The following is a 15,808-nucleotide window of genomic DNA, read 5'->3' as shown; positions in this document are numbered from 1 at the left end:
CCATTATAAAGATATTACCTTGTATATGCTGTAATATGACTAAGTGTTTAACAGAATAAGTATTAGCTACCAAATCGTCAACAATGTTTATCCATGATTTTCTACACTTAATCCAGGCTCTGTTCAATGTCAAAAAGCTGTCTAGAGTACAAACATGAGCTTGTAAGTTTCGAGTAACGTTTATATTGTCGGTCTATAAATAATAATTTACTATCGAATTTTTTTACTTTCCACTTCATATAATTGACTTATCACAACTTATCGGCACCGTAGATTACGAGATGTAAAGAGTTTCAAAGAAAACAATGAATTTCACCCAAAGAATCTTATCTCTAACTAAAAAACACCAACTTCATGTCCGGCTAAAAGATTATACCAATTAAGGAAACCTCCAACAACAAAATTCGTACATAAACCTTGACACTTTTAGGAGCAAAATATAGGGCCAAAAGCGGCTTGCCTTTAACCCTTCCTACTTCTGACAATCGTCTTCCTGTCCCATTGTTTCAGATAACATGATGCGGTGCCAAAGAAAGAGCCGACATCCTTTTTAGTGTTAGTATTCCACTTTCAACTGTGCCGGTGTGATGTCTGATCGTGTTTCTCGTGCTTATGACATGTGCATGGGACTTGCCTGGAGTAGAGTCCAAGCAGCTTTTGGGAATGTTTGAACCCTTTTTTCCCTTCTTTTCCTTTTTCTGTTATTTATTTTTATATGGACTAATACCTCCTCCACCAGACGAAGATACAAATTAGAATCCCTCGAAACGTTGTGTTATATCTTTTGTAGCCATAAGGATGGCAAATGACCTAAATCCAGTTATCCTGATTCCTCTTGGTGAAAGGAAAATTTATAGACGTCAAAGAGCCGACGCACTTTTGAGTAAATGGTTCCCTAATTGAGTGACTTACAAGTTTGATCGTCAACCCAGGCATGATAGTGAAATGTGTTGGTTAATACTCCTATACATTTCAATTAATATCTGGAGTGCTCCAAGGCTCAAATTTTTTACCGTTTTTATTTAACTTCTTTGTAAATTACATATATAATATAATTCTTACTAAATGCCTCGTGTTCGCTGATGAAGATAAGACATTCCTCGAAGCAATAGTTGACACTGTGTGTAATAATACTGTGAAGCCTTGCAGGATGCCTTATGTTCTATTGCAGTTAATTTGAATGCAATGGAATACTATTTTAGAAGATTTACGATTCTGAATTATGTAAGACTAGACACGCCCATTGACTCATACAAGTCCATGTAGGACAAAATTGATAAATTTAAAGACCTTGGAGTACTAATGTCTTCAAGACCTTGGAATCATATTGCTTATGTGAGCAGCAGTGCCAATACACAGATGTGATTGTTATGCAAAGTGATTCAAAACTTCCTTCTTCTATCAATCCTGGTCAAACTTTGCAAAATCATAGTCCTACCGATTCTGGACTACTGTTAAGTGACATAGTGTTATATATCAACGATATTCATGTTGTTATTCTTGAATTCTTCAATATTAGACTTTTTTTCTATTTGGGTTGGGTTTTTAGTTATGTTTTACCAAGGTAAAACATAACTAAAAACCCTGTTATGTTCAAGAAAGGCCTGTAAATGTTTCAGTGCCTCGCAATGACTACCACTGTTAGCAACGAGCAAAAGGATAGCGAGAGTGAAATAGAGATATTATATCCGTTATAATCTCCAATAATTGCTTTATATCGCTGCCACAAATTACATAGTTATTAATGCTTAGTTGATATACTCGTAGAAATTATGTTATTTCTAAATAGGTTTTTACTATTATTTAATGCTTATATTTTTTTATATTGTTATTAGTTATTTTATAAATGGTACTGTTTAGTTGGCTTAGATTTGTTACTATATATTTAGATATACCTACAGCACTTTTTAACAATACATTATTATATTAATATTTATGACACATATGTTATAAGTTACAGATGTTTATGTCAGCACGCCATCTAATGCTGAAAATGTTTATGTACAATGAGTTTGCCGTTGGAATAAATAAATGCGTCCCTCTGTCTGTCTATGCGATATCTACTACTTTCAATTTTATCGGTCCCTGAATGTGAAGTCTATAAGAGTAGTGGACTGTATCAAACAATAGAAGTGGCGGAGGGTGCACCCTTTCTCTGTAGAGGAGGTTGATGTGGCGATGACTAAAAACACTTGTGTTGTCATTAATTGTTTAAAAAGTTCAATATAAAAATGAAATAATACTGACACTTGGATAAGTATGTCCGCGGTAAATAAGTGTACTATGTAGATGGATAGCGGAAAGGGAATCACCTATTTGATTTGATAATTAGAAGGCATTAGTTAGGCCGGGGCTGTGAAGATTGATTTAAAATTTATGAATGATATGATGTGGATAAAGTTGTTAAGAAAATTGTAGGATTAGAGAAAATACTCGCCTTTGTTCCTCTTTCAGTCAGAACTGGTATAATCTCGTATAAAAGAGTAACTGCTGTTAATTATATCCCATATATATATATATATATATATATATATATATATATATATATATGGAATATAATTAACAGCAGTTAATATATATATATATATATATATATATATATATATATATATATATATATATATATATATATAAAGGAAAAGAGCTGAACCATTGAGTTTCCTTCTAGTTAATTTCATTGTTTACGCATTGTTTCAGAATCATTACTTTCAAGAAACCTCAACATTGAGAGTTTAATGGATGGCAGATTTGCAATTCATAAGTAAGCTGGCTTTATAGTTTTTACTTTGCAACATGCAGTTTTAAAAGGAAACATTGTTTGTTTCAATTATTCTTAAACACCTACAAACTGTAACTAAATGACACACATTTCCTTCTGTTCTTAGTATTGGCAAGCTACTCATCTTACGGCTATTCAAGTTTTGGTTACATATTGACTGGATGTTTAAATTGTTCTATGGGAAGGAGCTGAAAGAATCTTTAAAAATTCGGGACCAATGTATGGACGTTATCAGTCAGGTATGTTGATTACAGGTGCTTAAAACTTAATTATAGGATACGGGGAAGGAAGCTTTCTACAATGGTCCCCAGAAATTCACTTCAATAAAAAAATCTTAATTTTAATAATCGCTAAGTAAAAGTATAAGTAATGCACGATATTTCTTAATGATATCCTTTTAAACAATGTCTTCACATAATTAAATTTAATATATCAAACATTGCGTATAAATACAGTAGAATTATTCAGTGTTAAGTGTCAGTTATGGCATCTATAATTCTATATTGACACTGTAAACGTATGTTTTATATATTAAAGCTTGTATCTTTCATCATTTTGAAAAATTTTTTGGTCTCAAAAAGGAATCCATAGCAAAAAGTACCTTAATTAATACGCCTATACGTATATTGATTTGCATAATTATTTACAATGTTATATACAAGTATGTACATATTTTCGTCAAAATATTAACAAAAATTCACGTCAAGGAAACCAATACAATGCCTTACCTACACTACAAGAGTTGACATCCTGTTCACATCAAACATTCTTACGATAATTACGCAGTACTTCCCGGGGCTAGATGAAACTAACAGTATATTAAATACGGTCGACAACATTTTTGAATCATCCCCCTTGACACACAATTTGTTTTCAAAACACCGTAGAATTGTTTTAGTAAAACCTCTAATCTGAAGAACCTTTTTAAGACCTAAATTATTCTCTAACCAATTTCCAAAATCAGATGCTAATAAAAGGTTTATAGGCTGCCATTCTTGAGAAGATAAGCATTGTGCTACACGCAGCATTCTAAATCCATCTAAAACTTTTTTCAAATAGCGCAACTAGTAAAACATATCCAATTGAAATTACGTTAACTGTATATCATATAATGTAATTTATTAGTTGTCATTCAAATTTTGTCCCTAAGACTATATTTGGTTTAAGGACAAATCCCTTAAATATTAGGAATTAATAACAAACTGTCTTCATCCAACAGACACGACAACAAATTAGTTTCACAACACGTATTGGCTCATACGAAATATTTAATAACTGATATTAATTAGGAGGGATTTGTAAAGTACCAGAAGAATCTACCAAAATCGAATTCGAAAATTTAGAACAAGCGAATCAATTACTCTGTAAGTAAAAATTCCATTTTGGTTTAAAAAAGAAATGATATTTTTTTAATAGTCAAATTAGTATTAAACCAAAATTTACAGTCAAAGTTCTTTTAAGAATTTTCAATAAAAAAGCCAACAAAATTGTTTATATATTTTTCAGCTTTAAGGTGTTATAACGCACTTGATGTCATTTATAATGTCAATGTTAATATAAGGCCACTTTCCTAAATTTCTTATAACATACGAAGGAGTTTGTAATTACAATACAAATTTAAAATAAGATTAGATCATTTCAGCTGACACTAAACATTAATTGTATGTTTACATTTATCCTTGGTTTATATACGCTATTTTTACATCCTTTTTGAGAACGACATTATGTAAGAATTATTTAAGGATTGTACGTGGTGATCTTTTATTCTTTTGTGTGTGTGTGTGTGTGTGTGTGTGTGTGTGTGTGTGTGTGTGTGTGTGTGTAATGTGTGTTTTCAGCATTATAAAACGTAAATGATTCTTATAGGAATGGAAAGAAGGAGCGACTATTAAAAAGGAAGTGATTCCAGGCGCAAATCAGGACATCGAACGTAAGTACATATTTTCCTGTTATTATACATTTTTACTAACAAACTAAAAAATGTATTACTATTTTGTTCCTTTGGAAGAAAAAATTTTTCCTTCTGTTGATGACACCGTCCTGGTTTCTACTTATTGCCTTTAAGGAGAGACATACCGTCTCCCAACTTTGGATCTAGTTAGCACAATTCTCTAACTGTCAATAACACAAAGATGATAGGGTAAATAATATTATTGTCCTTTTTTATACAAAATTCTAAATGGTCCAGGTCAAATACTCTTCATATTTCATTCCTGCAGCGATCCATGGCCAACTGCCTTCAGCTGCGTCGTAGATGATCAATATATAAGTACATTGGTGTAATAACAGATAAAAGATTACCTTGGTTTCACACGTCAATATATCAAAACTTTTTTTATCCTATGCTCTATGCTTTCATGCAGTTTTCTCAGATATTGTGCGTGGATCACTGTAAGGATGTTTACTTGGCCTTCGTCACGAGTGTAACAGTACCACATCGTGACGTGGGAAGGTGTTTCTTCTGAGCTGTAGCCCAAGGAAACACTACGACATTATATGTTAAGGTTTTCATGTTCTCATCAGCAAAAGTGTTATAAGATATACAGTCACATATTACAGAACAGTCAGTTTGTTAAAAGAAAGATATCAATGCAATTTAACAGAGTATGTGATGGGAGAATTGAACGTCCCAGCGATTTTCACCCAATCTGGGTAAAGTATGACATAAATGGTAGCTTAAGATAATCAGGCAGTTCCCATAGAATCTTTTAGAGAGACCTTAAAAGATACACAAGTATTCCTTACGTCTACCCTGACATTTCTATAGATGGGTGTATTGGAACCAAAATTAAGTTGTAGGATATAAAACAAGGTACCAACCATGTGGTGCGTAACGTGCTTTTCTAAATTTCCGTGCAAAATATCAACCTTGCTGTTCTTAAAACAGATTTTAAATTTTTTCAGCTCTTCAAGTGATTGGCTTCGCGAACTCTTAGCTAATAACACGATCGTTCAACAAAACAGTGAATTTAATCAAAGTGTAGTTGGTGCTTAAAATGACAGAGCAGCATGGCCAAAGAAGCTACTACCAATTTTCACAGAAAGCCTTAATATGTGTTAGGTTTAGTCAATAATGATTAAATTTTACATAGATAAATTGTTAACTAACAGATTTCTTTGAGCACTTTCAAATTAAAGGAGATGAACATTCAGGATCAAAATTACACAGCAAAGCTCAGGCAGTAAAACCCGTCAATTAATTATCAGTAAACATAAAATCGGAATGTATTGACCCTAAGGGATAGATTTTTTTCCCATTTTCGTTTTCTATAACATACATGAAGTAGTCGCGTTGTTTCAGCACGAAAAAGTTGTGCAGTATGCGTGGACACGACTTTCTTAAATACGCCTTTTTAAAGACCTTTGCGTCTGCATTGTGAGTGAATGGTACACGCTTTACGTCGTTGTTTAGCCGCATTGCCTACAATTGTAAATGTATTATATAAAGCTGGAAAATTAAAAAATGTATTTCAAAACAGCTTGTTAACATATCAAAGGTGCATAAGGTTTAACTAAAACATTTAGTAAATACAACTAAAGTGCTTTTATTAAACAAATTTCAATCGTAATGTGTATGGATGTTTTATAAATTAACGGATTAACAATGGATTGGAGCTCCCAGAGGCTGGAATTAGCCATATGCTGAAAGCGTATCGAAACTAGATGATGAATAATGAAGAAATCTTAGAAACTGGAACTTCCTAGATTCTAGACGCAACCATGTGATCATGTGTGAAAACCTGTACAGTGAGAAGCATTAAAATCTAATTCAAAATTACTTAGCTCTACAATATAGTACACAACGTAGTGTAAAGGTTTCTAAATTGCGAATGGCAACATTAAGTGGGCAATTTAGTATTAGAGTACGGTTGTACATTAAGAGTATGCTCATATAATATGATTATTTACTCTAAAGAAGTTGTCTCTTTTTTTCCTAAAAAGTAACAAATATACTAAAATTTATGCACCTTAATTAACAAGAAATAACATATTTTTTACCAAATGTAGCGTTCTATGAAAATAATGTAATCTTGATAGGTTAATACTTTTAATTATAAAGACTTATTCACACAATCACAATATAATAATACTTAGTAACTTATATGTAGATTTTATAATAACATACTTTTATTATTAAATGATATAAATTTATATGTTAAGTCTAGGTATTTAAGTTGAGTTTACGTAGCAGCTTTTGTTTGATAAAGTATAATCTTAGTCAAATGGGAGGAGGGAACTTTTATGAATAATTTACTTATATAATGTAGTTTTCTACTACTGCCATGAATGCTTATTTAAATTGGCCACATAACTTTCAAAGCAAATTATTATTATTAATTAATGGAATCATGATCTACCTATTTTTTCAAAGAAAGTTTGGTATTAATAAAATTTGGTATATTTTATAATAGTAAAAAAGAAAAAAATCAATTTTAGATCAAATTAATTAGTTTTCTAAAATTTAGTTTTAAATATGTAGATTTAATCATATCTGATGTTTGATTTTTAGGCTTGTCAGGCGTAAACTTGGTGGATGTAATGTTTGAAAATCTGCCAATAATATCAGATGACCATGATTGGATGGATGAATTTATAACTATGCTAGTAACTGTAAGTATAAGCATTACAATTTGTAGTCCAGTAAAGTAATGTTACTGATTTGTAAAACTGTAAGTACAAGCATTACAATTGGTAGTCCAATAAAATAATTTAACTGATTTGTAACTTACTGATAAATGCGTATATTTTTTCAGAATTATAAGCTTTATTTAAGGATATAACTAGCTATGATGATACTATGCAAATTATTTTTGTGAAATGATTACATTCTGGATTCTAGAAACCTCTTATTGACTAAGTACGAACACCTAGAATACATTAGTCATTTTTTTTTAGATTAGATCATAATACATAATACATTAGATCGGGAAATATTTTTTTCTGTTTTAGGCATCTGACACAATTGTTTCTGCTCTGTCTTTTGTGCTTCTTACAATAGGACACCATCCTGAAGTACAGGTAATGCAAGGTGTTTATCATACATTATTATCAGCTTCACACATCTGCATTTATTAATATTTATATAATATATATATAAATAATATATATATATATTATATATATATATATAATATATATTCACAGATTTATTAAAAATATATTTTACTCACATGGATGCAACCCCATTATGAGTGTGCGTTTATTTTATAAATTAGATACATCTGTACATTTCAAATATCAAATAATAATTTCTCTATAAGAAACGGGAGAATTCGTCACATGCAAAAAGAAAGAATAAACCTGTAGGGCAGCTTTAGTATCCATGAGGAAGATTATGTACACACACACGCGCATACACAGACATCTCCATATATACATATACATATATCAGAGTAGTAGTTGTTATGACAGAAGGTAATTACCGTATTGACAAAGATACTAGAATTTGCCTCTTAGTTATTCAGTAGCCCATCTTGTTATAATTGATATCAACTTCAACATGTATCCATTACAAATTTATCCTTTCCAATTCCTCCAATTACAAAAAAAAAACTTTATTGAGCATAGAAGAATCGAAGAAGCTTTGAAGCTTCAAGAATTGTTTTAAATTAGAAGTTATTGTACCTATTAATATTCAGTTTATTTTACATAGATATATAATATTTATTTTACTTAAATTAAATACTTATTGTACTGTTATTTTATTTTATTTCTCTTATAGAATGATACTTTACTGAAGTTGTGTTTTCTTGATTTAGTTCGTCTGACCGTGTAGTAGTATATTTCTAGTTCAGCAGATGCCTTACGAGTCAATTTACCGAGACTGGCTATAAAAGTTTTGAGCAACTGTCTTCAGGTTTTCTTCGTTGCGAATTGATCGTTGACGACCACACTTCGGGCCATTAAAAACGCTTCCGGTGTTTTCAAATTTCATAATTTACCTCCGCATATACTGCCGTGTGCGTATCGCGACAGCTGGATATTTACCACTAAATTCTTCGTTATTATAGCAGTATTTACGGTATATTATCCTTCCACCACAACTGAAGGATATAAACTCGTTGTTGGGTTTTAAACATTTTACAAACACACAAAACCAAATAACAAATGCAAAGAGCGTCATTTCACACTACCCACTGGAACACACAACAATGAACTACTCTGTGTTCCTGCCACAGTAACATTGAAACCAATCTATCTAAACAAAATATCCCAATTTATAGGGAAACTGATATATTCGCCACCCTGTATATATGTAACATATAAATTAACCACGAGGTTACTATATTAGATTACCCTGTAGTCCTCATGTTTAGAACGTGGTATTAAAGAAGATCCGAGAAGTAATTAGGGCAGTGCACCATGATAAAGCAGCCTTAATATATCAAATTACATTCTAGCTCTCATGTTTAGGAAAGGATGTTCATGGAGATCGAGGAAGTAATGGGAGACCTGGACCGTGACGTTACCGCTGCCGACGTTAACGCCATGAAGTACCTGGACCAGGTCATTCTAGAAAGTATTAGGCTACATGGTAACGTTGTTTTAATCATGAGAAGAGCCACAAATGATACTAAGATACGTAAGTCGATAATCTGTTCGTCAAAATAATTAAGTACTTTCTTATTTTTGGTGGCCTGGGAAACCGAGTAAAGACCTGTGGTTATAGTTCTGTCTCATTAAATAATTAAGTGTTTTATTATTATAAATCCATAACTATTTAAGAGTATATTAATCTTATTTATTGGAAAAGGCTAAAAAATTATCAGTTTGATTTTCTAAAAACTTAACTATAGTATTTTGACGTGTTATTCACAGTTCTGTAATTCTTTAGAGGTTAGCCAAACACCGTGTAGTATGAAGAGAACACAAGCTAAATTCTGTTTCTCTTGATAATATCAACCGCATACTTCACCGCGCATCTAACGTGCGTAGTCAGTAGTACCAGCGACATGGAACTACGGCTGCATGTAGCGGGTCAGCCGAGTCGATCTTACTAAAGATTGACTCGGTGTGGAAAGTTCCACAGTTGGTGTGGATATTCACTGGAAGTTCCACACCAACTGTGCCATCAGCGGTGAACTGATAATGCTAATGTAATAACCGATTAAAATAATCTGGTAATGCCTTACTTAACTGCACAGCAATCTAAATACTCCCCTGTCTAATGCTTCTTGACGTCTTTTGTCTTTATAGTGGGTTATTTCCTCCACGGCTATTAAAGGATGGTGTAAAAACCCGAAATTGTTTGTTTAATGGAGCATTTTCAATTCTTGGAAAACTGAACGTTTTTTGTAACTTGTTATAGTTTATGAAGTTGCTATTGTAGAATTTTAAAAAAGTGCCGTGGGTCACCTATGTTAATGAAGACCACCTTGAAATATAACTTCTTATACCGGTTTTACATCTTCCAGCGCAGGAATTTGGGTGTTTCAAGTTTCGGTTGTTTTGATCAATAAGATTAGGCTTATTGTTTTGGGAAGAAAACAGGGTTTCTCAGGACATTTGCCATATTTCAGTGATACAATAAAGTTACACTACGTTTCGGGATCTGTAATCTGATCTCTTCTTCATTTATGTAATTAACATACCACTTAATTATTGGTTAAAATAACAAAATTATTTAATAATTGTTTTGTGCTTGACAGGCCCCCGGATCGTTTTTTATTCACAGCAATAACTTTAGCTTCAGGCCAGTCCGAAGTAACAATGCCACAACAGCTTCGGTTACCAAAACATATATTCGTTTCAGTCAAGGCAGTATGCTTCAGGCAGGGTTATTTTGTGATCTTAGTTAAGCATTCAATGTTGTGGACCATCATATTTACTTAAGCAAACTTTATCGAAAATGTTTTAATTTGTTTCTGTTGGGTGAGTTTGATGTCCTCTACTAAAATCCTCCTCATACTAAAAGACATCTACGATAAGTCGTTAAGGTTAGGATATAAAATTGTAACGGCTACTTTTAGTGACAAGATTACGTTGTAACGTAGACACAAAATTGAATTGTTATAATTGTGCCAATCATTGATTGATTTAATATTAATATTAATCTATTAACACTATGCTACAAATTTAAAACCGATTGTTAGGTTTAAAAATGTATTTTGTGTGGTTTCTATTTATTATCCATAGATAACTTTCTATGGCTTTACATTTACTAATATACATAAAAGTAATGAGCTTTCCGAAGTACTATCACACCACCAAAGGCCACAAATAAATGAATAGGTAACACATGATCATAAAACTAACATACAATAAATATAGTATAATCATTGACTTTCTTAGTTATTCAATAACCCTGTATAAGCACAACTGTTACTATATAATCACTGTTTTATTGTAGACAGCTGTACACTGCCAGCTGGTAGTCGGGTGTTGATCATGCTCCACGCTTTGGGTTGGAATAAAGAACGGTTCCCAAATCCCGAGCAGTTCCTGCCTGAACGGTTCTCTCCAGAACAGAAAAAACTGCGACATAACTACTCTTTTATTCCATTCAGCGCTGGTCCCCGCAACTGTATAGGTGAGCAACATCGTATAACAACATGAAAAAGTTTTAATACACGTAAGGTTACAGACATTCTTGTGTGGAATATACTAGCACTCCTAATTATTCTGGTAATAGTTACGTGTAATTTATAAATTTAAAAAGTGAACAATTGCAAATGACAACATTGATCTTGTATACTTTCAGGTTAAAATTTGAAATCTAGTATGCTATTTTAACATTTGTTAATGTAGGGTTGACTAGGAGTAACATTGACCAATGGACAGTGTTATTATGTGATGACCAGGCCGCTCTTAACTTGAACAGATTTTACTTGAAGGCAGACATAAATTTCTAGTCTTTATCCGTTCTAGCTAGTTGTAATGTAGTAAATCTCAGTTGGTTTCTGGACGTGCCGGATTTAGGGGCAACGGTTTCGCTGACCAGTTGGTGAGAAGCGACTAAAAAATCACATAATTGAGCCTGAACTGGCTTGTGGTATAATCAAGTCATCTGCTTAACCATTTGAAAATAGTTCAACGATAAGCACTGTCATCGGTGCAGAGTTTCTGGTGGCCATCATTTGGCATGAAACTCAATATAGCCATTACAATAACATTGCTAAATGCCTATTGCAGTTAAACAAAGGCCCCTTTCCACTTGTAATTTCTACTGTTATTAGACGATCGTTTCGGGAAACAATTTCGCAACTTAGGATTGCACACTACTCAAGATTTTAGCTTTAGACTATACAATAAACCGGAGCTGGCGGCCACCAATGCATTATTTTGTACATGAGAGGCTTGTCGTTAAGAAAACCTATTTTTAATCTAACCCACAGACAATTTTGATGAATTGCACGTTAGCATTGTGCAGAATGCTATGGACCTCCTTGAATGTACAGGGGTAGGCAGGCCTACTAGTAGAACTATGAGTGTGCCATATACACTCGTGCGTTGAGAACTTAAGAGTCTTTTATAAATTTTTAAACTAATCTATAATCTAATATTATCTAAGATCCTAAATACACAGAAATCTATGAAAATACCGACCATTTTCCACCATTGATCCAATATAATGTCTATTATTCTGACTCATGAAATTCTGAAAAGGATCTTTGGCGTGTTTTACATCTACATAGACGTTAATGTCCTGAATGTATTCTCAGGGAAGGCATACGCGATGGTGATCCTGAAGACAGCCCTGGTCCATATCCTGAGACGCCTGCGAGTGAAATCGCACACTAAAATGTCGGACATAGAGTACGAGCTGGAGGCTGTAATGTACAGCAAGACTCCACTTCTGGTCACCTTCCAACCACGATAGTGACAGTTTTATTTTAATCTCCTGTAGATTATACGAGTTTAATTGATTTATTTATTACTAACCTTAGCATGAACCCTCATGAATATTATTTTGTGCGTAAAACCCAACTATTAAATTTAGTGGTTAGTGCTCGCTGTTAGGTATTTTTTAATTTTTTTTAACTGCAAAAGTAATTTTCAAACTTGAAGGCAATAAATTAATAAGTAAAACAATTTATGATGCAATAAGATAAAGCACTACAAGTTTGTTAAACATAAGTAGCTTATTAGGTAAATATTATTTCAGAATCAATAGCTGAGAGATTAAAAACGTTAATACGAATTTTACTTGGTTTATTTTAGGTTTTGCTGTATGAATAAATAAATAAATATACCTATGTCTCAAAAACCTAATTTGGTAAAAAAGTATGAACGTTCCTTTTTAGATTAAACTTCTATATAAGATATTTCAAGTGTCATTGTTTATTTGTGAACGAGTATATATGACCTCCAAGAAAATATAATACAAACCAATAACGAACTTCAATTAAAAAGCGTCTACTTTCGGCTCTTGTACAGTAGTTTACTTTCTGTCTGAGATTTATCGAGTGCTATATAGATAGTTTAAAATTTTCCCCGTTAAAGAAAAAAAAAATCTAACCTACGCACGGTTGAAAAGGTTACAAAAGAGTCAGATACGACAGATTAAACTCACTCAGCTCTAATTTTTTTAAGACTTCACAGATGAGTGTATGTTATTGCACTGTCCAACACATAAACACATATTTGGGTTTCAGAATCAAACCTAGATTTTAATTCATTTATATGAGGTCTGGTGCTTTATGTAATATTGATTTTTAACCCTATCAAGATAATATGTGCATACGTAAGCCTAATAAGACTACTTTAGTCCAAATACATCTACTTCCGTCGCTTTTACTCTGCTTCTGATATGAGAGTAAAAGAGTGCCATCCCTTTAATTTTCATTTAACTTCAGTAAAACTGTTATAAGAGACAACGAACTTCCATATCCTAATGTGCAAAATCACTCTTAACTTTTTATCAAGGCGAGTTTCAGAACACCGTTTGAATATTATTTTCAATGCATTATACGGTTTATTACCACTAGCAAATTTAAAATTAAAATTAGATAGTTACTTTGTCTTTGCAATCTGCATGAAAAACTAATCTTGTACGGTTTAAACCAAATAATATTATAAATTTGAAAGCATAATAATCAACAAATAAATACAAATGCCTTTATTACACGAGCGTATTTCAATTTTACAAATTGTTTTTCAAATCAACTCAGGTAAATAAATACATAAATATCCAAACACACAGTAAATTACTACTTAAATATCACAACACAACATAAAGCTTACACAAACAATCCTATGGCAACTAACTATGGCTAAAAGTTTCCTTAAGTTTAAGTTTGAAATTAGGAACATATCTAATTTGTTTGAGGTTAACAGGGGGACCGTTGAACATGGTCGGACCGATATATTCAAAACCTTTTTGCCCAACCTCAACACGTACTTTAGGGAAGTGGAGCAATCTACGTTGCCGTGTGCTGCGCTCAGACACATCCTCCCGACGAAGGATTCTCTTGCTGAGATACTCGTGCTCCCCGGTTTTTAGTGCCTTGTGGACCATGCAGCAGGTCATCATTCTGCACACGTCCTGCATTGCTGCGATGATATTAGAATCTTTTCGAGAAGGAGACAGGTGATCAAATTTACTAAGGCTGAAGATAAATCTTATGGATGAATTTTGCAGCCTTTGATTTCTGCTAGCGTCCTCCTGTGTAATACTATTTCGGTATGCAGGATAGCAGTAGTTAAATATAGATAAGTCCATTGACTGCATGAATTGCATCTTGGCACACTCTGGAAGTAGTGTTTCGTATCTGTGCAGCCCTCTCAAACGACCTACAGCCCGCTAAACACTAAATGTTACGTGCTCAGAGAAGGTGAGATTGCTGTCAAGCACAACGCCCAGAGTTTTAACACTATTTTCACTGCAAACCTCCTGCCGTCGATCACAACACACGTGGTGTTCACTGAGGGTCTCCATAGGACGTTACATTTGCCTATGTTTAACTTTAGGCCATTTTCCTGAGACCAGTCAGAGATATTCAGCAGATCGGAATTTATTTGTAGGATAGCTGTGTTTGCAGCTTCATTATCATAGGACAAATGTAACTGGCAATGGTCTGCGTAAAGGTGAGCTGTGCAGTGTCTTACACACCTCGGCAGATCAGACGTGTACAGGTTAAACAATATTGGACCAAGCAACTACCTTGAGACACGCCTCGCAGTCTGAAAAAGGGGCTGGAAAACCCATTTCTCAATTTTGTTACCTGCAGTCGTTCTTGGAGATAAGATTTCAACCAATTTCGAATGCCTTGATCAAACCCATAATAATTCAATTTTGCAATCAATAACTTGTGGTTTATAGAGTCGAAGTCTTGTGAATAATCTGAAAAGAACCAAATAACTATATTTTCCTCTATCTTTAGCTCTAAATAAATCCTCAAACAAATTGACCAAAGCTGTACAGGTGCTGTGATTTTGGCGAAAACCAGACTGAAGTTTTGGCATAATATTCTCTGATATTATGAACTGATTCATCTGTTTGATAACAATTTTTTTCAATTATTTAAGACATTGCAGGCAAAGCAGAAATTAGACTTAAATTCTGCACAGTAGATGGGGGTGTGACCTTTGGTAAAGAGTGTACAATACTCATCTTCCAATTGGTATGGAAGATTTGAGTGTCCAAACTCAAATTCACTAAGTGGGTCATGCTTTTTAGGGCATAGCTGTATTTATCATTTTGAATGATATTTGGTCGCAGCGTACAGCATCTGATTTGGTGCTATTCATAGTAAGAAATAGCCTTGTCTTCATCTAAAAAGTTGATTCAAAACTATTTGAAAATACATCACTTTTGGAATAAGGTATTGTTCCTTTAATAGTACTTAATTGACCACAATTTTCAATTTATTCTATCAATTTATTGTGTTTACTTACTTTAATTTTAGAGAATAAAAACGGCACGAGCTTATCAATTAATCTCACATCATTTGTTCCAAGATGTGCTTGATCATCTTGTTTTGTTAAAGTTCCAGAAATATAATACTGAAATCTAGACGAGCAAAAATTATTTCCAAAATCAATATTAAACTCAGTTCTTTTATTCGGTTCATTCAAATGTTGTTTACT

At 33.0% G+C, this 15,808-nt stretch overlaps 1 protein-coding gene across 1 annotated transcript in view; it reads left to right on the top strand.

The window, feature by feature from the left end:
* Positions 1-2,898: 2,898 nt before the first annotated feature.
* LOC124365958 (cytochrome P450 4c21-like) overlaps positions 2,899-15,808 on the top strand; it is a 124,665-nt gene continuing 111,755 nt past the window's right edge. The window contains exons 1-6 of the mRNA XM_046822108.1: positions 2,899-3,018; positions 4,646-4,709; positions 7,290-7,390; positions 7,730-7,798; positions 9,194-9,362; positions 11,130-11,309. Of these exons, the coding sequence (XP_046678064.1) occupies positions 2,941-3,018; positions 4,646-4,709; positions 7,290-7,390; positions 7,730-7,798; positions 9,194-9,362; positions 11,130-11,309 (661 nt within the window). The 5' untranslated portion in view covers positions 2,899-2,940. The remainder of the gene's footprint in view (positions 3,019-4,645; positions 4,710-7,289; positions 7,391-7,729; positions 7,799-9,193; positions 9,363-11,129; positions 11,310-15,808) is intronic.

This window comes from Homalodisca vitripennis, chromosome 7 (genome assembly GCF_021130785.1).
Source record: "Homalodisca vitripennis isolate AUS2020 chromosome 7, UT_GWSS_2.1, whole genome shotgun sequence".
NCBI classification, from domain to species: Eukaryota; Metazoa; Arthropoda; class Insecta; order Hemiptera; family Cicadellidae; genus Homalodisca; species Homalodisca vitripennis.
This window is presented reverse-complemented; position numbering and strand designations above follow the sequence as displayed.